This window comes from Erithacus rubecula, assembly GCF_903797595.1.
Source record: "Erithacus rubecula genome assembly, chromosome: Z".
Classification (NCBI taxonomy): domain Eukaryota; kingdom Metazoa; phylum Chordata; class Aves; order Passeriformes; family Muscicapidae; genus Erithacus; species Erithacus rubecula.
In genome coordinates this window covers 28,670,550-28,694,739 of record NC_136661.1, presented here as the reverse complement: position 1 = coordinate 28,694,739, position 24,190 = coordinate 28,670,550, and the positions used below count along the sequence as shown (strand labels likewise).

The 24,190-nt window shown below is 36.2% G+C and overlaps 1 protein-coding gene across 2 annotated transcripts in view; it reads left to right on the top strand.

Annotated features, from left to right (window-relative positions):
- Window positions 1–3,612: 3,612 nt before the first annotated feature.
- Window positions 3,613–24,190, top strand: part of RIT2 (Ras like without CAAX 2) — a 169,575-nt gene continuing 148,997 nt past the window's right edge. Inside the window, exons 1-2 of one of the 2 annotated variants that reach the window (XM_079330405.1) lie at window positions 3,613–3,761; window positions 5,384–5,569. In XM_079330405.1, coding sequence (XP_079186531.1) covers window positions 5,467–5,569 — 103 coding nt within the window. In that variant the 5' untranslated portion in view covers window positions 3,613–3,761; window positions 5,384–5,466. Of the gene's footprint in view, window positions 3,762–5,254; window positions 5,570–24,190 lie in introns of those variants that run through there. The other variant, XM_079330404.1, reaches the window with a different exon arrangement.

Here is a 24,190-nt window from a genome sequence, read left to right as displayed (position 1 = left end):
TCAGTATGTGCTTGGAATTTTCACTGTACCTTTTCATAATAGCTGCAGTAAATAGGATGAAAAGTGATAATCTTACTGTGTAATAAGGACATTTGGGCTTCAGAGATGTTTCTAATGGGATAGCAAGGCAATTCATTTCAGAAACTGAGTAATTTCTCACCCTGGAAACTTTAATGTAAGGCTAAGCAAATGTTTATCAATTTACTTGCAGGATTTGTGGCATGGGGCAGGGATGACAAAGATGACCCCTTTAGAGCTCTTCTAATGCTATTTGTATGGTATTTCTTATTATATTCTGGCTTATAATTTTCCTTCCTAACAAAGGAACCAGAAGGTGTATCAATTTGAAATAGCATGTTCATATGGAGTAAGGCTTTAAGATCTCTAATATTCTCACATTCTGAATATCAGTCTCGCATTTGAAAGTGTAGAAGCCTTATCTGTGGGTGTAATTAAAATTCAACAGAAATCCATAAATGGCCCAGAATCATTAGTATTTCTAGACAGTTAGGATCATAAATCATTTGTGAAACTTTATTGGAAACTCAGAGAAAATAGCTTTTCCCTTTGAAATAGTCTAAGACATGACCTTCAATGTTTCTGCTCTGTATGGAGTTAGAGTAATCACTTGTAGGAATTTTTAAGTTAATATTGTATGAGTGCTCTCAAAAATGTGACAAACTGCCCCTACTTCTCAAACCTTTTTACAGCAGGCACAGTATTTGTTGTGTTTGACTGAGATAACCAAAGGGGAGCTGTTTTTCGACAATTTTTCTTTGACAAGACCAAAACCAAAATGCAGCTCTATCCTCTGAACTCTAAAGCAGTTTCATATTTTCTGTAAACAGTCAGCCTTGCATCTTTCCTCCTATTATTTGCTTTTTCTTCATGACAAGCTTAGATTATAAACCATTTCAGCAGGGGCAGGGCTGAAATGTGCCTGACACAAGGGACAGCAACAAGAACTTCAGAACAAAAGGCATCTATTTAACAGCTGAGGAGCCAGCTTCAAGGTGTGAGGTTGTCAAGTGCCCAATCAACTATACTATGTGTGACACAATGAATCATCCCACAGATGAGCAATTTCCAGAACAGAAAGGGAATGTGGATTATTGAAGGAAGTCAGGGTGCCTGTGGCAGGTGAGTGATTGAACCACTGGGTATTTCTAGTAGGAAGCTGAATTCCAAAAAACACAGAGATGCTTCTGTAGTGTGTTGGAGGTCCCTTAGCAACACGATTCAGAGGTGTTCAGCATGTTTGAGACTGAATATATTAAACACGCTAATGTAAAATTTAAGTTTAGGGTTTTTTTTTTTTTAGGTCTCCTAGCAATTACCTTATTATGCTAGCTTTTGTCAGAATTGATCAAGTTAAGCTGATGTGCCACATGTTTTGGGGTGGTTTTTTTTTTTTTTTGGTTTTTGGGGTTTTTTTCTTCTCTGGAACAAGTTGAATCAGTTCTCCAGTGCTGTGCAACGATGTCTGCATTAGCACTCTTTCTTGTCACAGCAGCACTTAAACAATTCAGCAAGTTGGCCTGATATGCCTTTCTATGAAGGATATTTTTTACATTTCTTCCCTCTGCTGTATCTAATATGTAAACATGAGGGACAAAAGATTGGTCAGTGTTTCCTTAACACAGGGACTTCCATGGGCTCATGAATATTCACTGTTATTGGATGGTTCATATGCCTTTAACCCGTCACTAAATGGAACACAAATCAGTCAAGATTTGCATTTTGCTTGCTATTCAAGTTTTCAAACTCATGAGTTCCCTGCCTAATGACAAGAATATTTATCCAGGTTAATTGATAAAATATCCTCAACATAGAGTGCTCTAGGAAACAATTTCAGAACACTTACATGTTGTATTAACATCTCATTATTTTATTCAACAACCCCAGAGCAAGTGGGGATGTAGGATGAATTATATGTGTTTCCAAATGGCATTTTCTCTAGAAAAAAAGCTCATATCTTCTAAGATATCTGTATGTTCTTTTTCTTAAGACCTAAGCATCCTTAATGATCGTTTCAGCTTTAACTAACAAAACAAGAATTCAAACAAAGCAGTTGCTAGAGGTTGAATACCAAATGGTTTAATTGCTTGCTGTATTTTAGAGTGAATTTTAATAGAAAAAAAAAAAATATATATATATAAGAAAAATTAGCAGAATTGCCATTGTCATAAAGTCATAAGCAATATGTGAATAGGAATAGAAATTTCTTAAATAAATGATTCATTACAATCTACTACTCCAGGCTTTTTTCCCACCTTTGCAGTTGCTCTTTTTTTTGCCTAAGGACAGATTTCTATGAATTTACATCATGATAAATGAGTCTTTAAAGCAGTGAAGCAGAGATAAAATAGACGTTTGGAATTTGCTATGGAACATCCCACACTGGAAAAACTCCAGTGTTTCAGTTTAAATAGTTATATTTATACAGTTTTATTCCTGTTAACTGTAAAATATTTATGTAGCTGATTTTTCCACCTATTTAATAAATGTTTTAGGCTAGGTAATTTCAAATAATCTCAGTATTAATTTTTATTGGCAACAGACTGAAAGCAAACCCTTGTACTTTAGTGCTCTGGTGGGAGAAGGAAGACTAATTGATGTTATTGCAAATGGAAATAAAGCTAAGTACTTCTCCACTACTGAATTGAATGAAATTAGGGCAGAGGAGGCTGTTTGTCAATACCAAGTTATGATGAAAACCAATTAGAAAAGTCCTGTATTATAAATAAGAATGCAGTATTGCCTTTTCAAGCTATGGACAAATTTCTAGAATTTAGGAGGATATGTCTGTACAGTTTTTTTATTTATATAATGTAATAATATTTAACAAACTGCTAAAGTTAAATAAATATGTATGTGTCTTTAAAGCAAGTATTTTAAGTGTTTAGTTCTCATCAACAAATACTTAATTCTGCTCTTTCAGACAAAAAAGGGCTGTCAGTTTTTTTCTTCTTTTTCTTAAAGATGAGGAAGTGTCTTTCCATTTGGTTGTCTTAACTCATTTTCCTGCTCTAATTTATTTCCATTTTGTAGGCTCTTCCATTTCACAAATTCCCTCCCTGTGTTCCAGCTCTAAATAAAAGAAAAAATTGACTTTCCACTTTTTTATGATTAACAGCACAGCTGGAAAAAAATACTCATTCTTGTCTATCATGTTTACATTACGTTCACTAATTATTTTATATATAAATATGTTTTGCATAAGTTGTTTTTTATGCCATGCCCACAGTCACTCACTTTCCTAACATTTTAAAGCCAAGTGCTGCTGCCAGGTATGGGAACAAAAGCTCCTCAGGACAAGGTTGCTTATGGGAGATTACCAGAAAAACCCAGCTGTTCTAAGCAGTTATTTTGATATCATTATTAGTTTAATCTACTGTATCAACAATGGGCACACAAGAACGGTTTTAATGAAAATTAAATTCTACTTGCAATGGGGGCAAACTGACCTACCTGTCTGATCCTGCTGAAATTCAATATTTAGATATCATATGCAGTATTTCCTGTTTACGTCCTACTTCATGCTCTGATGAACAGATCCTTCTGAGTCCTGGGGTTCCCATCCACATATAAATATAGGCACCCTGCCCTGGCACAGAGCTCAGGAGTCCCTCAGGATTTCACATCCTGGCCCTGGAGGACTTCTCAGAGCACAGTGACTTTGTCTCTGTCCAGCTTTGCTGCCTGGCTGAAAACAGACAATCATACTTGGATGTCTCTCTGTTTCTCCAGGATCTATTCATGTGAGTACTCCTTAAACAGGGGTGATTTTAATTGTCCACGATGGAGTTAGTATTACTCTGTATTTAAATATTTTTTTTTATTGCAAGATCGATTATACTGCCCACAATTTCAAGCATCAGAAATTTTCCTAACTTCTTAGTCGTTACTTTACTAAGTTGTTTTTTTTTTTTTTTTTTTTTTTTTTTTTTTTTTTTAGTTGGGCTACTTTCTCTTATATCCACTATCTCCTAAGTTTTTATTAGGAGAGAAAATGAATATTCATGTTCTGTTTACCTTCTCCATTCTAATTACTGTGATCATCGTATCTGTGTATCTGTTCTTTTTTAATTATGTATTTTCTTACCCCATTAAGCTACCATTCTAAATGATATGTGCCCTTCTACATCTTTCCTCTCCTTACGTTTCTTTACATCATGTCCTTCATCATTCTATTTTTTTTTTTCATTTCTCCTTCAATGTTTAATTCTAAACTATTCCTAAGTAATACCATATGTTTCAAATCTGTGAAATTATTGAAAGGGTGGACAGATGAAAGTGTCTAATTTCCAAAATATTTTATTAATTACTTCTTCTGCTTCTATTTCCATGCCACCTTACTAGTTATTTCTGTCATGAAAGCCTAGCACTTCCAAAGGAGGCAAGTTTTGCCTTCTACTCATTTTGAGGCAGATGCTTTTTGATCCTCAAAAATATCATATAACAGTTAAAGCTGGGCAAGTATCTTATTATTTATCAAGTTATTTAAATAGACCAGATATTTTAAGATCAAAACCTGAAACAGATGATGAGCTGCTGTTTTGTTGTAAGCTTTCACTGAATAATTTCAGTGTGAGATTTTCACACTGAATGTCATTCACCAGCTTGGGAATATAAATCACTTGATATAAGTATTAAATACTTTCAAGAAGTTGGTCTTTTTATTTTCATTTTTTCTGAATGAATGAATATATTCCTCTCCCTCCAGTCCCCGTCTCCTTCAGAAATTGTGTGTGGAAAAAGGATAGAAACAAAAAGTAAAGTTATTTTCTTTCCCCCCCAAATTATCTGGTTTATTTCTGCAAATAATGGATGCAATCTGAACTAAAATGAGTATTGATCTGGGGACAAATCTAGCCCTAGAAAACTTCTATGTTTTCGGTAAGCTTCATAAAGGAAAAAGGCTGTTAAAAGTTGTTACTTGTTTCACTTGCAGTAGTATTGAGTGTAAAACTGGCAGCCTTGGTGATTATAGGATGCGTTTTAACTGCAAGGTGAAAAGAAGGTTGTCTGATTTGTTTTAAGATTCAAGTTCTACATAGAACAACAAGCTTCATAATTAAGAAATTTGATCCATTTTATTTTGCTGAAGTATCTGAGCTGTTTGTTTGATGACATTGCAACCCCAGGGGTACCAGACCTCTTGAGCCTCACAAAACTGCTGCTGTCCAGGAAGAGAAGCAGAGAACGATACAGAGCTGGGAGGGGGCAGAGAGAGATTTTTTATTGGAAGCTGTTAAAGTCGTTGCTATGAGACCTTCTCCAGCTAACACAGGCACAGCAGTGTGTGAGGCTGATAAATCATAGCTCTTGCATTATACCTTCCCTTTCTGTCTATTTTTTTTTTTTTTTTCCCCTAACACAGCTTTTATAGTTGTTTAAGATCAGAGAAAACACCTGCCAGTTGCTTTTCCTTCTGTTTCGGTCCCTTCTGCTGCTTGGTGCAAGATGGAGCTAGAAAATGCAATGATCAGCTCCTCGAGCAGTTCTTCAGCAGGCTCCAGAGAGTACAAGGTGGTGATGCTGGGAGCAGGGGGAGTTGGCAAGAGCGGTAAGTTTCAGCAACAATATTTTGGGAGACAAGGGGTGAATTGGGAGCGTAAAGTTCACCGGGAAAGGACATTGTTTAATGAGGGGATTCATTCCTCTTTCTCTTGCACATGGCTTGGATAAAAGACTATAGTTCGTGACTGGGGCAATGAGTCAGCTTAATTTGTTACAGACTGAAATGCTGGAAGCCTTTTTAATTGGTTATTTGTGTAGGGCTGACCTTGGGTGTGTTGTGTGTGAGGAGAGAGCAGTCAGGCTGCTGCTGTGAGTTTCACAGCAAGTGCCCGTGTCCCTCTCCCACTTGGAGAGGGGTGATGGTTTGCTGGACGGTGTGGATGCAACTTGTTGGCCTGGGGCTCCTTGTGCTCAGGCAGAAATCAAACTAACTGCAAAGTCAGCTCTACAGCGTGGGGGATGCCTGCAGTGATCATTGTCTTCCCCACATCTTTTCTTTTTTGGTTTTTAAATTTTTATTTTATTTTTTTCTGAGTATCACTGTGGCTCAGCTGATTTTAGTCTCTGCTCTGGTCCGGACAGGTGCAGCATGCCTGCCTGAGTCTCACTCCAGGCTCTGAGGCAGATTTGCAGCATATTTTAATATCTCTGTCTACAGCTGGCAAGATATGCTAGTGTCTGACAATGATATCTCTTCAGAGGAGTCATTATTTTCTCTGGACAGTGTTTTCTTTTTCCCAGATATTATCAGCTTTGATTTATTCTCCCTGAAACCAGCTTCCTCTGTTCTTACAAAGACTTTGCTGAACACGCAGAGTTTGTCTCTGTAAGACAGTATATTGAGCTAGCCACACAACGTGAATTTGATTACATCTTCTGGAAACTCAAAGAATAACAGAAGAGAAACAAAATTACAAAAAGCAGGATGATGTAATATAATATAATACATCCCAGCTAGATTCCAAGGAATTTCCAGGATAAATAGCTGTGACATTAAATTGTAATATCTGTGTAGATCAAAGTTTTGTTTATATCCAAGCAATAAAATGAAGTCTAGGTGCAAAAAGTTAAAAATTGTGAGTGAACGTAATTTTCTTTCTGTATCCATTCTCTTTGGGTTTTTGCTATACTTGGCTTCAACTTCAGTGGCACATCTTTCACTGAAAGCCATTTCCCATCAGTATTGCTTAACCAAGCAAAGAGTTCTTGCACAGATGTTACTATGCAATAACCATATAAAATGGGAAAGAACAAAATATTGGTAATCTTGGAGTAAATTTCTGCAATTTCAGGTTATCTTTTCCATAGAAATGCAGGTATCCAGGATGAGCCAGCTGAAACTTTCATGTATATATATATATATATATATATGTATATATATATATGTGTATATATATGTATATATATATATGTGTATATATATATATATATGTATATATATATATATATGTATATCCCCCCCCTTATTTATGTATGTTCAAATTTATTTTTTCTTTTCTTTTCCCCCCTGAGTGTGTCCAAAAGATGACAGCAATTCCACCCCCCCACCCCAAACATAAGTTTTTTAGGAATAATGCAATTTTTAAAACTTGTTTACCACAAAGTGTTACAAGATATACTACATTGATAGCATGGTTGAAACATAGCAACCAAACTTTACATGTACGTAGAGGAAATTTTTGGATTTCCATTTACTATTAAATCAGATTTGAAATCAATAATTTAGCTAATTCAAATTTCTGTATTCAGAAAAGCTTAGCTGCTGATTTTATGAGAATAAAACCTTTAAATCTGTGAATTCAACAAGATATGATGCATCTCCAAAGCTGAGAAACACATAATTAACAAGTACAATTGTGTGATCTAAAGAAAAAAAGATGGGATTAAGTGTTATATAATATTTATAACATTCTGTGGCATTAATGAAAACTTTCTCTTGTTATCACAAAAGGGGAACTCCTAATTGAAAAAACAAAAAACACACCAAAAAAACAACAAAAAAACCCCAAAAAACCAAAAACAAATAAACAACCCCAAAAAAACCAAAAACAAAAAGAAAACCACCCCAGCAACTGAGTATTATTAAGAGTTCATAAGAAAGGAGGTGTACAGTTAACATTTACTAGGTATAAACTACTAATATGTAATGGACTTGAAATATTTCAGTAGAATCCTGACAGATAGTCCAACTGATAGAATTCAGAGAGATAAAAAAATAAAAATACTTGTCATCCCATAAATCATTAATTCATTCTGACTGTTACATAAACTGGATTAATTTACACCAGATTAAGAACAGAAAAAGTCCTTAATGACTACTTTCATTCTAGAAGATGAGCTCTGCTTTCCCCTAGTGACCTAGATTCAAAGTGTCCAGGAAGTTATGAATTTAACCTTAAAAATTAATCCGAGTAGAATTGGGATGAAAGAAAAAAAAAAAAAAAAAAGATAATTTGGTTTCCAATTTTGGTTTTGAGAAATCAGTGATATGTGGTTTGATGTATTGATAACATCTTGCCTTCTTTTTTCCTATCTTCTCCCTCCTTCTTTGCTTTTAAGTCATGATAAAAACAGTAACAGCTGGGATTAAATTACTGAGTGGGAAACCTCTTTCGGATGAAAGAGTTTTCATTCCTCAATTCATTCATATATTAAATAATTCAAGTTTGGAATAAATTTTCCATAGGAACCAAGCCACAAAAATGTTAGATTTATTTTTACCCTGGATATAGCTCACTTCCAGAGATTCCCTTGGCATTTTGATCTTGTGTTTCCAACCTTGCCCTGCCTTCTTATTGTGACACTTGTGCATGGGGTGGAATGAAGAGGAGGAGGAGACCAAAACTGGATGTTCTTTAGGCACTGGTGTTTACAAAAAATTCTCTTTGGTTCAGTCAGGCTTGTCTCTTCATTTCTGTGCTCCAAGATGGTAGACAGTGCAGGAGGACAGCCAAAATCCTGATATTTGTGCTAATCAGTGTGTAAATTTCACAGGAATTGCTAAAAGATGATGAACTCTGTGCATCGAAGTCTGACATTTGTCACATGCAGAGTAATTAAGTGTAAACTGCAAGTGGTCTGTGAATGGTTACTCAAAGGTTCTCACACTTCAAAACAAATTATGGAAAACTAGTACTAATTAAAAAAAAAAAACAAACAAAAAAGTCTGTCATTATTTTATAGAAGGAAAAGACACCATCTCAAAACTCAGCTTTTGGAAGAAACATGTAATAGTTGAGCCTAATGTGCAAAGCTAGATGTGAATTTTTGTAGGAGTTGATTTCTGGACTGTAATTATGGAGTATAGATTCCCCTAGAATGAGTTATCCATTCTAAGAGTTCTGGAAACAGAATCATTTTTGTTTTCAGAGCAGTGTGTTAATTTCTTATGTTGTGTAAGTTATGTTAATTATCAGGAACATCAAGTACAGGCTGATGCAAGTTCAGACCAAAGTTATGCTAGAACCAATCAAAGAAATTAAACTGATGTAAATAAAATAAATTTTGCATTGACTCTCATTCAATTATACTCCATATCAAAATGACATATTTCTAATTAGAGTTATATTTAATTAAAAATGAGAATTTGGCACTTGTTCTTTTCTGCTCTGATGACAAATTCAGCCTACCTCAGTACCACTCAGACCTACCTGACGTTACAGGACACAGGGTTCAAACTCTAAGATTGGTGATTCTGAAACCCATTTTGCTCACGAATACCTTCAGAGAGATAAACAAGGTGCTCTCATGGTCCTTGTCTGATGCAGACCAGACCTCTGGGGTTAGCTCTGTTTTTCAGTGTTACAAATAAAAAACATCCACAAAAGAGACTTTCAATCCTGAGACCATCCACTGCTGCCTTATATTTAGCAAACCATTTACATTGATAACAATACCTAACTACAGCACATTCTGCAGAACATTAGTGATGATTAACCCAGGGGTTGCAAAGTGACTGCTAAAATGAACAAATTGATGTACCTGTGCAACTGAATAAAATAAAAAATCTCCCCCTGATGAAAAATTATTACCTAAGCCATCTCCAAACTCTGATCAGATTGCACCATTACCCACCTTTATGTGCATCTTCTTGGCTGAATAAAAGTAATGTTTAAAGCTTTTGTATTTTTTTTGTTTGATTGATTTTTCCTAACCCTGGCTAACAATGATTTATTTAAGGATGGACATGATCTACAATTATTCCAGGTAAATAAAATTACCTGTTTATGCATAGCCTAAGTTTATCTCAGATGCAAAGTGAATTCCTTGTTAGCTGTCTCATGGAAGTTGCATTTCAGGTGAGAAAAGGAATCCTTTAAAAAATCAAAACTAATTAATATCTCTTGCTAATAAGATAGATTTTTTTTTTCTATCTTGGAGAAAATTTTCATGTTTCAATATTTATTTCTCAAACTGATTGCCAAATGATCTGTTGCCACCATACAAAATTTGTAGATATTTTAAAATAATTGTACCAAGACTTTTTAAAACTAATATATTTCCAGTTTTATTGTATATTGGAAAGTAGTTAGGAATGTATTTTCAGGCTTCAGTCCTAAAAATAATTTTTTAAAAAGGTAGTAGAGAAGAAATTAAGTAAATATTCTCTCAAGGGGATTGGAAGAATAGTGTCAGGAAATGTATTCCCAGACTGGGTTGGCTAAAGCAGGCATTCTTATGCATTAATTTCCTTGATTTTCCTTTTTTTTTTTCCCCAGTGTGGCATAAAGGCTGTGTTTCTACACAGATGAAGGTGACTCATCCAATTAATTTCAAGATCATGTGTACACAATCACTTCCAAAATGTGTGAAAACAATTATGTTCTCTGTGATGTGGGAACTTCAGTGTGAGGAATTAGATTAAATCTGCAATTTTCTTTCATTTATGTTCTCAACTGCCTTTTTTTTTTTTTTTTTTTTCCTGATCTAGTTTTACCTCTTATTCTGCCTTGATAAAGCAAATTATCTGCCTATTATTTTCAAGCATGTCCTCATGACAAGAGTCTCCAGTAAACAGCACCCTGGAGTGTGTGCTGGAGAGCTGGCCCACTGCAGCTGTTAGTAAACTCCCTGGAGATAAATTAATGTATAATCTAGCTTCTGCTGAAAAGAATGAAGGGCAGAGGTAGAAATTCCACTGGTATCAAAAGTGCTGAGTGTGAAAAGCACCACTGGTCCTGCTGATGCTGTTCTTACTCCTCCAGTGGTGTCACAGAGCATTCTCCAGACTTTGATCAAACACCTCAGCAGCCTTTTTTTTTTTTTTTTGGAGGGGGTCTGGTTTTGATTTGGTTTATTTTCCCCAGGAATATTCTCAGGTACAGCTGTGCTTCCCTAAATGCCTGGTAAATGAATCAAAGGGAAGGATCTGGCCTTCTCTCATGTCCTGAGGCAAACCAATCATCAGGATGAAGGTGTTGGATTTAGTTACTGCTCAGTATGAGTCAAGGTGAAAAAAGTTTCCTTTCAAGTTCTTAGGCATGCTGTGGATTGCAGTTAAGGGAAGCTGAGTTGCTTTTTTACCCTTCAAAGTCAATGCAAGTGTAGTTTTTGCTGTTTAAATTTTTACTTCGTCTCCTCTATCTGCAAAAAATGACGATTTTTTTTGAGTGGAGAAGAAATTGAGATATTTAATCAACAAAGGCACAAAATCACATCTGAATATGTGAACGTGTATGCTATCTGAAAAGAATTGCTTGTTCCCTCATCATTTTCTGTCTGAAAAAGACAAAACAAAACAAAAGAAAAAAAAAACAACAAAAAGAAAGGAATCCAGATTTTTAATTCCTCAGGTGTTTCAGGAAAATTATTCTATACATTCAGATTTTAAAAAACCAACCAAAAAAAACCCCAACAACACCAAAAACATAACCACAAACAACAACAACAAAAAAAGGAAAACAGAAAAACAAAACAAAATCAAACAAAGAAAACCCCAGAAAGATGAAAGAATATATATATTTTGTACTATAAGTAAATTTCCTTCTTGGCAATGGTTCTGAAATGATAAAGGTACTGACCATTCAAAATGACATATAAATTCCTTCAGTCACTTCATGGTGCTGCCTGCAGCCTCTGATTATCTGTGACCTGGTGTAGCAGTGACAGCATGAGGCTGGAAAGGAAGGGAGGGGACAGAAGAACTCTGAGTGATGCAAAGCACAGGGTAATACTTCTTGACAATTATGTATCCTTGGAGAAAACATCCTAACTGGAAACTCTAAGCCACCAGCACTGTTTGTGGTGTCTGGGATGCTGTAAACTGAACAGCAGTCAGTTCTGATGCAGAATTGCAGGTGTTTCATGCAAAATAATGGTGGTGCACTGTGCATTTTTGCCATGAAAAATCAGACAAACACCTTGGAGAGAAGGACCACCAATGCCAGACAATATCATACCCACATTCCAGTTTTCTCATAAACCAAATTAAGCTCTAGAGATTGTATAAATGCAGATATTCTGGTGAGTTTGTGATCTTTGATAACAACTGTCCGTATGGCCTGGTTTCCTTCATAGATAGATAATTAAATTTGTTTCAAGTTTGATTTTGTGTAATTCCAACTTCTACACATTTTATCTCCTTATAAACAACTTTGAAAGAGTATGCGTTTACTGTTAATACTTGTAGACAATAAGTTCACACCTTTATCTTCTTTCACTGCAGTACAGTGAATATCTGAAACTTTGCTTTTAGGACCTTATTTCCCTGCTCAGACTGTCTTGTGTGCTTAATTATAGACCTCTAATATTTCCACATCAACTTTTTGAGTATGAATTCCAAAAACTGACATACTTTTCTAAGAGTGGCAATACTAGAATAAAGATTGCCTACTGGTTTCCTCTATAGTGTTATTTTTTTGTTCCTCAGAGAATAATGAATTCTTTTATTCAGGTGTAGTTCACAGAGGTCACATACAGAGAAATATCTATAGTAACTTGAAGCTATTTTCTCTTTCCCCTAGTGTTATCTTTCACCTGTGCTATCACATCTCTCATGATGATCTAAATTCTTCATTTTCATTTGTGTTATCTTATTTAGAACTATTGAATCTGAGAATTCAAATGTTTCTGGACCCCTTTCTGATATTCTTCATTTATCTTTAATGTATATGTTATCCACTTAAAAGCATTAAATACATTATTTATTAATCAATTTCTCTTGCCTATGGGCAGACCTTGTGGGCAGAATTGTTTGCCGCAGGGAAATAAGTAAAAGATGTTTTCATTATTTTGGCAGTTCACACAGTTCAATGGTTATAGGGATGGAGGATTCAATTATGCTCTCTGTATTTAATGGGGGGGTTTCTGCATGTGAGATACCAACCCAGTGCTGAGAAATCAGACTGGAGCCCTGGATTCTTCAGCACTTGAAAATGCATGATAAATAGGACAGAGTTCAAAAAAAAACCAACAGAGATGATAAAAGGAGTGACACAGTATGATTTATGATGACAAACGACTATGACTATATTCAAATAGCTGCTGTAGACAGTAATTCATGATTCTTTATTGTAAAACTTGCATATATATACAGAGATTCAATGTAAATGGATGCAGCTCTGATGGGAATGGGTTGATCTCCTATCCAGCTTCTCCCATCATAACTTCCAGATGATGAATACCTACCAGGATAAGGTAAATGAGCTGGTCACTTCCATGTCCCTTTGGAACAGGAGATGGATAATCTTATAGTATTTAAAAGTAATGAATACCAAGAGAAAAGCACATATATCCCAACATTTGAGGAGGAAAGCAGCCAGAATTGCTTCATGTAGAGTAAAAAGTTAAGTGATGAAATTGCAATTAGAACATGTTGAATGAGAGATATCCAAGATATTCCAGACAAATTTCCTTTGGACAATATAGAGGGGCTTATACCCTTAATGATTTGTTTAAAAGCAAGATGGAGCAGATTGTGGAAGAGTCTATGAAAGGAAAAGGCTGGTGAATATTTTGTTAGTCAAAGTGCTTTAAATTACAACAGAACACATTCTAGAGATTGGACGTTAAAGAGAAAATATACCAGAACAGGAAAATAGTTTCTTCTTATCTAAGAAAAGGACTACCATCAGCCTCAAAATTATAATGTGCTAAAAGTCATCAGGACTTTTGGCTGACGTGGGTCTAATAATGCAGATAGCCAGAAATGCTCTTAGTGTTCAGCCTGCTAAACAGAGATCCTTAGGCTAGTCTTAAGATTGGACTTGGTTTAGTATACAAAAAAAAGTAAAATTATTTATGTTGCCTCAAACAGAACTAAAATGTGTCCTTCTGAGTATTGTATTGTAAATATGCTGAGATAGCACCCTTAAAGTAAGCACGAGCCACCTTGTGTGTGTTGGGTAGTGGCCCAGATGGAAGGAAAACTGATTTGTTAGCTCACCTCCTGCTGTTCTTTGTTCCAGGGATGGAACTGGAATTTAATTATTCACAGTCTTCACCTACACACTCTATTATGTGAACAATTGCAGGACAGACCCAATGAAATGGCCTGAAGCTGAACAGGGGGAGGTTTGTTTTGGACATCAGGAAAAAGTTCTTCCCCAAGGATATGTTTGGGCAATAACAGGTTCCCCTGGGGATGGTCAGCACCAGATTGACAGAGATCAAGAAACAATGCTCTCAGGCATGGGGTGGGAATTTTGGGGATGGCCACAGCACCAGATTGACAGAGATCAAGAAACAATGCTCTCAGGCATGGGGTGGGATTCTTGGGGATGGCCCTGCTCAGGGCCAGGAGATGGATTTGATGATCCATCCTTGCCCTTCCAGCCTCTTCCAAGTCAGGATATTCTATCATTCTAAGTGAGTAGCACTCACAGTAGGTTATATTAATGAATCTGCTTTTCATGGTGTTTCAATAAAGCAGAGCTTCACTTAGAGTGAAGATTTCAGTGACTCGAGCACCGCTCAGCTTTTTCCCATTCACAGTGCTTGCTATAAAGAGACAGAAAACCTTCCAGGCTATTCCTCAGCAACAGGAATTGGACTATCAAGGACTCTCCTAGTTTTAACCACACACAAATCTGCCATGTGAAATGCCCAGATTGAAGTCTTGAGCAAGGGAACAAGCACTGTTTCATGACAATGACTGGGCACTGTCGGTATCTTTGCTGTAAACAATCTGTTGAGGCAGCCACAGGAACCGTTTCCCTTCCAAGCCATCCCTGCTGCTGAGCTGAGCCATCTGCAGCATTTTTGGCATGTGCTATCTGCTAGAATTTTGGATGAGATTAATTCCATTAGGGACACTCTTGAAAGCACAATTAAGAATTTTTTTTTTTTTTTTCTTCTGTTGCTGCTTTCATCTCTTTTCTTTCCATACTTTCCATTTTATGCCCTTCCATTCCTCTGGTAATCCTTTTCCACTTTTAATTTGTTTTTTGACTTTAATTAGTTTCCCTTTATGCCTGCAAGCCTGTCTAATTTTCTTTGCTAGAAGCTGGAAGTCCCATCATGCTCACACAGCTTCAGTGACAGAAATTGGGCATTACCAGAGTTTTGTGCAGGGTCCCAGTTTCAGAGGAAATGTCTTGGGAAGACACTTTTCTGCAAGCCCTAGAAATCACTCTTTTTCAAGGTGGGTGGGGAAAATCCATAAGATGAGGGTGTCAATTTGTGCATTAAAGACTACTTCAGGAGATGCCAAATGGTGTCAAGTTGACTACCTCAAGGAGATTCCAATGTCTTGTATTTGGTCTCCAAAAAAGTTATGTTCTTGAGTCACTTAGTCGGTGTTTGATCTTTTCATTATAACTCTAGAACTAAACTAGTTATTTCAGGGGTCCCAAAAGTGGTGTCACAAATGTTTATAAGTTTCAAAAATCGATTTCATAAGTTTTGGCAAAGAGCTGTAATCAGCTGAGAGACTAATACACATAGCTCATTTTCAGCTTACACTGACTACAGTTATGAGAGGAGCTGTTGTGTAATTCCTTTCCTTGCAATCTCCTTGAAGTGCTAATGTAATTCTGTCTTATCCATTTTCACATGCCCAAAATAAAGGAGTCCTAGCTGAAAGTTATATTCTTTGTCAAGCCCTGTGATTCCTTTACTAATAAAAAATTCCTTTGCTAATGAAAAATAACCTTTGATTTCTCTGTCAGATTCTGTGATTCTTTTAGTAACTTTACTAGCCTACTACCTGCATGACAGCTTGTTGAGTTACACTGAACTTTTCCCTGCTGAACAGAATCAGCAATGTCTTTACAGAAATTACTCTTTAGCAGCTTGCAAAATGTATACTGTTATTTTAGATTTTTATTCAGGATGCTCAAAACCAAACCTAAGTGTTGGCAAATTCTCAGTTGGTTCAAAACCAGCAGCTTCTGAATTAATCTAGAACGCTTGGCCGGCTTAAAAAATACTGCTTCTCTAATTTTTTTCTGGATTTTGTTTTAAAGAAATTATGTTTTCAGTTTGATTAAGAAGCAGTAATTAGACATTTTCTTCACAGAGAATAATCTTACTTGGGCTGTCTGGTCATTTTATCACTCATCACACACAGAATGCCAGGGCTTTGCTCTGTGCAGTGTCCGACACTAGGTACAGCCCAAGAAGGTGTTCCTGGGCTTCATTAAGTCTCCATATATTTGTAGATATGCTCTAGAAACACAATATTTCTCCCCTGGAATTAGAGGAGAAAAAATAACAATATTATACAGTTACATATAATGTATAATGCATAATGTATGAGCTCCAGAAACCCATGAGCTTCAGAAACCAGGTTTTTGTGGCTTTCTTCCACTTACGGAAGTTTCAATGAATTTCCCAGAATTAAAAAAAACTGTGAATTTGCAACATAATCTCTCTCTTGGTGCACATTTTTTCTCTCTAGAACCCTAGTCTGCTCCTATAAATGTAGAAGTAAAAAGCCCCATTTTCAAAATCTTTCCCAAGATACTTAAAAGTTATTAAATGCCTGACATAGCAAGGAGTGCATCACATAAGCTTCCTCTTCTTTTTTTTCTTTCTTTTTTCTTCAGGCAACATGCTCAAAATGACAATTGGCTCTGATATTTGATGATGAGGAAGGCATTAAGAAAAAGTCAAAAGAGAAGATATAAAAGAAACAATCCAAGAAGTTTGTATGGGAAATGTTGACAGACATCAACAACTAAGAATAGAGAACAAGACAATAAAAAAAAAAAAGATAAAGACATAGAAAAAGATTGAGAAAACAGAAAACTAGACACAGACCAGTAAAGGAATGTTAAAGGAGTAAAAGGATAGATGCAGCAATTTTTACCTCAAAGAGCATTGTTTTCAGATGCTGTCTTTCCACTGCAATTATCCTACAAGGTGCTAATAATCCATGGTCATAACCCAACCCCTGCTGTACATGCTAGAGGCCAAAATGCACACAGAAGTCATGTTAGGGGATAATTTTCCTGCCTCTGTGACTTCTTATCCCATGTTTCTCACTCAGTCTCTCTCAGGAGTAGGAAGCTGGAGGGGCATCATCACAGCTGTAGACTGGAATGGGTTGATGTCTTCTGACAGGTAACAAGCCATAGGACAGGAGAAAAAGCCTCAAGTTGTGCCAGGGCAGGTTTAGGTTGAAAATCAGGAAATATTTCTGCAGTGAAAGAATGCTTAGGTATTGCAAAATGCTGTCCAAGGCAGTGGTACATTCACCATTTCTGGAAGAATTACAGGAACTTGTGTGTGTGTAGGTTAGGGACATGGTTTTGTGGTAACCCTGTCAATACTGAGTTAATGGCCAAGCTTGATGATCTTGGAGCTCTTCTCAAACCTTAATTTTTCTATGATTCTATGAGTCTAAGTCTTCTGAGCACAAACTTTTTTTGCTTTCCTCAGCCATGTACAAGGCTGTGTAAATCCAAGAGAAATATAAATTTATGGGGTGCTAGGCAAAGCAATGCTTCTTGTGTGTGGTGTTCTGACAACCATCCAGAACAGAGAGGAGTCTGTGTGTCCCAGCCTTAGCAATATGCAGCACCCTGTGAAATCAGTGGGAGGCACAGCATTTATCAGGCTCTTACATGCTCTTTGAAGAACTAGATTCCTCCACACACAACTTCAGCAGCATAATGAATCACAGTGATGCTAGAGGGATATCTCCTTTGGCACCAAGAAATAAAATTCTGTTTTCCCCCAGTATGAGAAAAAAATGACAAGATGCAAAATAAATATATGTGTATTGCTATATGTTTTCTCTTATTCTTTGTGACCCAGCTCTTACTTTTTCTTTCACTCCCCAGGTTTTACTGCTCATAACTATATAAACAAACTGCTACATCACTGTAATAAATTTTGAACAAGTGGCAGTAGGATGAAAAATCAAAACAAAATGCCAGTGACTATAAACAGATTTAAATACACATATCCCTGAAACATGCTCATGTAAGGTTTATGCAGTGTAAAGTAACACGTATTTTCACTCTTTAAGGAAAATAGTTGTTAATGCCAATGTGTTAGGCAAAGAATTTATAGAAAGCTGTGCAAAACCCAGCAAGATAGCAACTTGTTCTGATTGACAGTGACAACATATTTAAAGAATAGGATTACTTGGTGATTGAAAGAGTTAATTCCTCAATTTCCTTTACCTAAAAAGTTGTTTGGATCAAATTGATTTGCAAAGAATGTTTTATGCTTCTAAAGCATCACTGTACATGCTGAATGAATATTAGTGCAGCAATATTTAAGCAATACTTAAACCAGTTTTGTGTGTTGGGATAATTTATTTCAAGCTTGTGAATAAGATGCATTTCTGATTGGCTATAGAAAGGAAAAATGTGAAAATTGAAACTTTTATTCCAAAAAATTGTTAATTGTTCCCTTTCTGACTCCAAGCATCACAAATAAAGCTAGTAAAAATCATAGACAGTGAGTACTTCACAGGATTGGAACACTTGGGAATATCTTTAGTGCCACTGATGTTAATTTAATCTCAGCAAAAAGCAGGATGTGGATTGGGAACAGATGAGAGACACTGTAGTAGATATAATTGTTCAGGAAATGACCTAGGTAGACACAATACCAGTTTGTACTGTGATGAAAGTTTCTGAGGCAATCAAATGTTTCCCTGGCTCACAGTCAAAGTTCAATGCCATAGACAAATCCATGAATAATTCTTTTCAGGTTTAATGCATAACAAGCTGCTAAAAAAAATATTAAGATGTTGGTGATAGAATTACTTGCCTCTGAGTACTAATTCCTTCCACCCACTTTTATGTCTTTTCTTCTTGCAGGCTCTCCCTTTAAATATATGACAGAATTTATGAGAGAAGTAGGAAATGTAAAATACTACCTGTTTATGTTAGTAAATTGTGTCAAGTCCATGCTATCTTTCAAAATTCTTTTTATTTTTACCATAAACTTACTGTAAATGTATTTCCAGCCCACAAAATATTTTACCAGGAACAGGGCAATGTGGAGGAGCTTAGATTTGCAACCTGTGGTGAAAGGGTTTTTCTGTTCCCATTTTATTTTATTTTATTTATATATTTAGTTTATTTCTGTATTTATATTAACATCAGGATGTGTAGCATGTGATGAATTTAAAAGTTACCTATATTCAGAACCCTCTCTAGCTAAACTGACAACCAAATACATATTTGTTTGCTTAGTGGAAAACCACGATAGGATGGGCCTTATTTGTTCTGTCAGTGTTTTATGTGTCATATCTGTTCAGCTCAGTGATTACTGTCAGTATTGTGGCATTTAAAAGAAGACCTGAAGAGAGTAGAAATGCAATTTGTGTTCTATGCTGCCTCACATATCACAAAGAAAACTGGCAGCTTGACCTTAGCAGTAGAGCAGAAAGAATGCAACTCTTTTTTTTTGTACACTGAGAGTTCCAGCCAAATGAATGTGTCTTAATGTAGAAGTCACTCACTCCAGAGTAGGTGCAGAGGGGAGGGAAACAAGGAAATATTGTGCAGCTGAATTAAAAAAAAACAAACCACAACCTGTTTTTGTTCCTGACTCTCTCTTTGAAGTGTTTCTATATGTTGTTGTTGAGAAGGAGAAGAAGGTGTGGGAGAGGGAAGGAGGTGTGGTCTGAAGGTCGTATCCTGAATTTTATTATTGCTTTATGTTGTTAATAAAAATTTTCTTTACACCCTTTTAGTTTTAGGCCTGCCTTGCTTTTGCTCCTAATCCTATCTCACAGGAGAAAATGACTATACTTAGATTGTAAAATAAAACCACACTACATTGGTGTTTCTGCCAGTTCCAAATGAAACCAGGATATCTTCCTTCCTAATTTACAACTTGTCTAGTTCTTCATTTGTTTCGTCACCTGGTTTTTTTGTTGTTTGTTTGTTTTTTGGTTGAAACATCATAGTTTGAAACTGACTGCTGTTGGCTTGTAGGTAATTGTGCTGTATACCTTACACCTGTATGGTTTTCCTGAAAGCCACCTGAAGTATTCACTGTCTGGCTGTGTTTGTGGGGAACACCAGCCCAGAATGCTACTGTGGGAGCACCACTGAATCCAGCTGAGTCCTATGGTCAGGTGCTGAGGTATTTAGATAGTGCCTCAGGCTTTTTCCACACAGGAGGGAGTCTATGGTTCAGAGCTTTTACTGCAGCTGAAATGAGGTTAACACATTTAAGCATAATTAAATCGTCATTACCAAGTGGTGGGTCAGCATCACCAACAATTTTTGCCATTTCTAAAGTACCTGTAGTTCCAAGGAGACTTAAATCTGTTGGACTCCATTCCTGGAAGGAATGTCTCCAAGCTCATAGAAACCAGTGTTGCAGTCATCCTCCACTGCAGGTCTTTAATTTCAGTTTCTCAATACAGCACAGTATTTCCAGGTCAGTCTGGGAGGCCAAACTGCTTTTGAAGCTCAGGGCTGCTCAATTCAACTGTTCTATTACAACTAAGGAAATCTGGGCCAGCATCAACCATATGCAGGAGCCAGACACAAAGCAGAGGGGCCAGTGGAATGGGTCAGCAGCATTCCTCCTGCAGAGTTGGTGCTATGTGGGATAGATCCCTCAGTAGCAGTGCTGTTGCTCTCATCATCTGTGGACATTGGATGCAGTGTCATTGTCATGGTATTCATTGTCCAAGTGTTGGGGTTTTTTTTGTGATTTTTTTTTTTTTTTTTTTTTGGAGGCCAGGTCATTTCTTGGCCTTGTCAGCATTTTTGGCAAATTCTTAGATCTGCTCAGTGGCAGGAAATGGTGATTCAAATCCCCAGTAGTCAGTACTGAGGTAAGCAGTGAAAAATACTGACAGTTATTAAACACAGATTAGTTTTTGTCCCTCTTTTTTTTTTTCAGTAAAAAAAAAAAAAAAAAATAGACATAAATGCCACAAAAAATAGATATAAAAATAACCCCTATCTCCCTTATTTTCTTCCCTGTTTCATCTGATCTAATATATTGTTTAAAACTGGAGCTTGTGGATATATTTCTATGTTTTTTCCTCTGCCACCATCTTGGGCGGTATTTATTTTTGAAAAATGCATATATTTTTCTTAATTTTTGGACATTGAAAAACACAGAAAGCTCAAGCAAAGTTCTGTGTAATAGTCCCTAGACAGCCATAAATATTTTCTTGGATTTTAATTTTCAGTATTTCAATTCATAAACGCACCTGATTAACAAGCTCATCATCTACTTACATATAAAAAGAAATTTAAGTTACCTCCTGTGTAGCTGCAGGTATTACAGCAGCTGGTGCATATGTTGGGCGAATTGAGAAAGGTATTGCAAACATAATTAATGAATGTATGTAAATATCTTTCTGGTCTAAGCTTCCCAGTTTCCTGATACTGCAACTTGAGGCCACTTTGCTCTGATTATCTGATAGCAAAACTTGCATTGAAAGACAGAATCTTAGCCTGTTCTATGATTTACATATTTTGTCTTATTTTGTGGTCTAGCGTCCATCCCTCTGATCCTGTTTCTCATCAGTAAAATGAGATCAGAGGTATTTGCTTTCCTTTGCATTCAAGAAGATCACTGAAGTCCAAATGCAAAATACCTTTTTAAAGCTGTTAAGTGGTGCATATGCATCTTTGCAGATGTTTTAGCCACAAGCTGTTATTATGTTCAACATAGTTCCATAACTGGTACCAGGCAACAAATTCTTTCAACTCCATCCAGCAATGCCACCTCAATAATAAACGAAGAGACAATCTTAAACTAAGATAAATTTTGCAGAGGTTATACAATTAGGCATAATGCTCAAGGTAAGACAATCTACAATGCTTTCTGGTAAATTAAAGAATCTGTGAAATCAGTGTGTTATCTCTTCAAACAGCACTTTGAATACAGTACACAGGTTTAGATGAGATATTAGGAAGATATTCCTGCCTGTGAGGGTGGTAAAGCCCTGGCACAGGGTGCCCAGAGAAGTTGTGGCTGCCCCACTCCTGACAGTGTCCAAGGCCAGATTGGACAGGGCTTGGAGCAGCCTGGAATAGTGGAAGGTGTCCCTACACATGGCAGGGAGTAGAATTTCAAGGTCTCTTCCAAAAAAACCTGTTCTATGGGCCTCTAATATTTAGTTGCTAAAACTACTTGATTTTTGAGCAGATGTGGAGGCACAACCAGCTCTTTTTTTGTCCATGTTTTGGGCAGAATTCAGTTTTGTTTCTCTTCCCTGAGATTTGCTCCGAAACAGAATCTCCAGGAGACAAATAATAGCTTATTTCAAACCTTGATATACTCAAATGTGGCTCATCTCTTTAGGTGCAAAACTCAGGCAGATGTGGGATTTGACAGAAAGAAGCATTCGATAAATTCTGTGGGGAAAAATTTGGACACTGAAGCTAACTAATGCAGATAATATTCTGAATCTAGATGTCTAGGTTCTCTGAAGTTCATGGATTGAGGAGGGAGGTATTAGACACTTGATGCTTTCTATTGTTTGAGACAAACATGGGTGAGTAAGCAACTGGCATGTAAAGCTGTCAAAGGGTAGGTGGGAAAGGGTGGTAAAGGGTGATCCATGTAATTGGTGTCAAGAGTTTTTAAAAATGATGAATAGTAGCATTCAGTAACAGTTCTTATTATTGCAAAGTTTAACAGTGTTTCTTCTTATTTATATAAGATCTATATAAATATAAGGTTTATATGTATCTGATGGAATAACTATTTTACTTTTTTTAATATATCTTTCATCTATTAAAACCTTCCATAGTTGTGGTGAAAAGAATGACCCTGTTTAAATGCAAAATATATAGTGTACCCATCGGTGAGATGTGTATTTTCCTCAGAACTTAATCTACTCAGTGTATGAGATTTTTTACTCCCTAGCCTAAAGAGCTAGTTTCTTTTAGCTCCTGCAGATTGATGAATCTAACTTTGCAGTTTCCTAACATAGTAACCTTCAACATCCCCAGAGGAAAGGATTCCAGTTACATTCCACTTGCTTTAAAGCAAGTTAGATTATGAATTTTTTATTTTCAGTGAGACAAACAGTAAGCACTGGCTGTCCTACTACAATCTTCATCCATTTTGCAAGGGAAACAATTTAACTTCTACATAAGACAAAAAAAGGAATCAGTTATTTAGACAGTCTTAAATTTATTTGCAGAAAGTACCCTAGATTTTTGTAGACATTTTATAAAATCTATGTTACTGCAAATAGTTTTAAGGATCTCTTAAGAAAGGAAGCAACATCACAAAGCACATCTCTGCAAGGAATTTTTTTTATCTTAGAGTTGCTAGGTTTTCCAGAAATGCAGAATTGAAGGCAACTAACAGCTTGCAAGACTTTGCTTTGCTTGCATTCAGGCAGACAATTCTTACTAGACAGTTACTTGATATTCATAGTTTCACTGAAGCAAGTTAAGTCAACAGTTCAAAATGGTATCACCATATTTAGAAAGTTTGGCGAATGATGAGTCAGAGCTTTGTGGAGCAGACATGTCTTCTGACATCGATATCACTTTGTCTGCTGTGCTTCTCACTTTCACTGGCACTTGTTCTTGATTGATCTCTTGTTCTGCACCACTTGATTCATCACGGTCAGCGATCCACGGGCATGAAAAATTCATCCTGAGACAACAAATACTTTGTACCTCATGATATTTTTTTCCCTTGGGTTTCAAGACAATTAATTCCTCCAGAGAGCAGAAAACTTACAGAGAGTAGCAACTCTGGTGTTTCTGTGGTGAGAGCAAGCACAATTGAGTATCTCAATTTTCTCATGCAAAAAAATAAAGATGGTGTGTTACAAAGATGAATTATCTAAATAATCAAAAAATGATTCATCTGAGTGGGTGTGTAAAGGAATTAATTTCTTCCTTGATGCTAACTACTACTTAATATTATGTACTAAATTTTCAGAAAGTTGTATAGATCTTTATCAGCAGCAATTTTTTTTTGGTAAGGATTCCCCCTATTAAACTACTTATCTTATTTAGATAGATAAATTCCAATATGCCTTGGTGCTGCTATACCTTTATTTGTTAAATGACTGTTAATCTATGTCAAATTTGGTCTCTCACAACCACAATAGCCCTGAAAGTGTACTTCTCTCTAAACTTGCAGTTGACAACAGCTTTTTCAGCACAGCTTTCAACTAGAACTGGGATAACATTCTGCCTCTATATACTATGGAAAATCTGAAATGAAAACTATGAAATCAGCCATTATTAGGTCCAAGAAATTATTAGAGATCTCTTAAGCTGTGGGCCAAAGTCTTATCTGTGAAATTACTTTTCCTCTTTTAGAA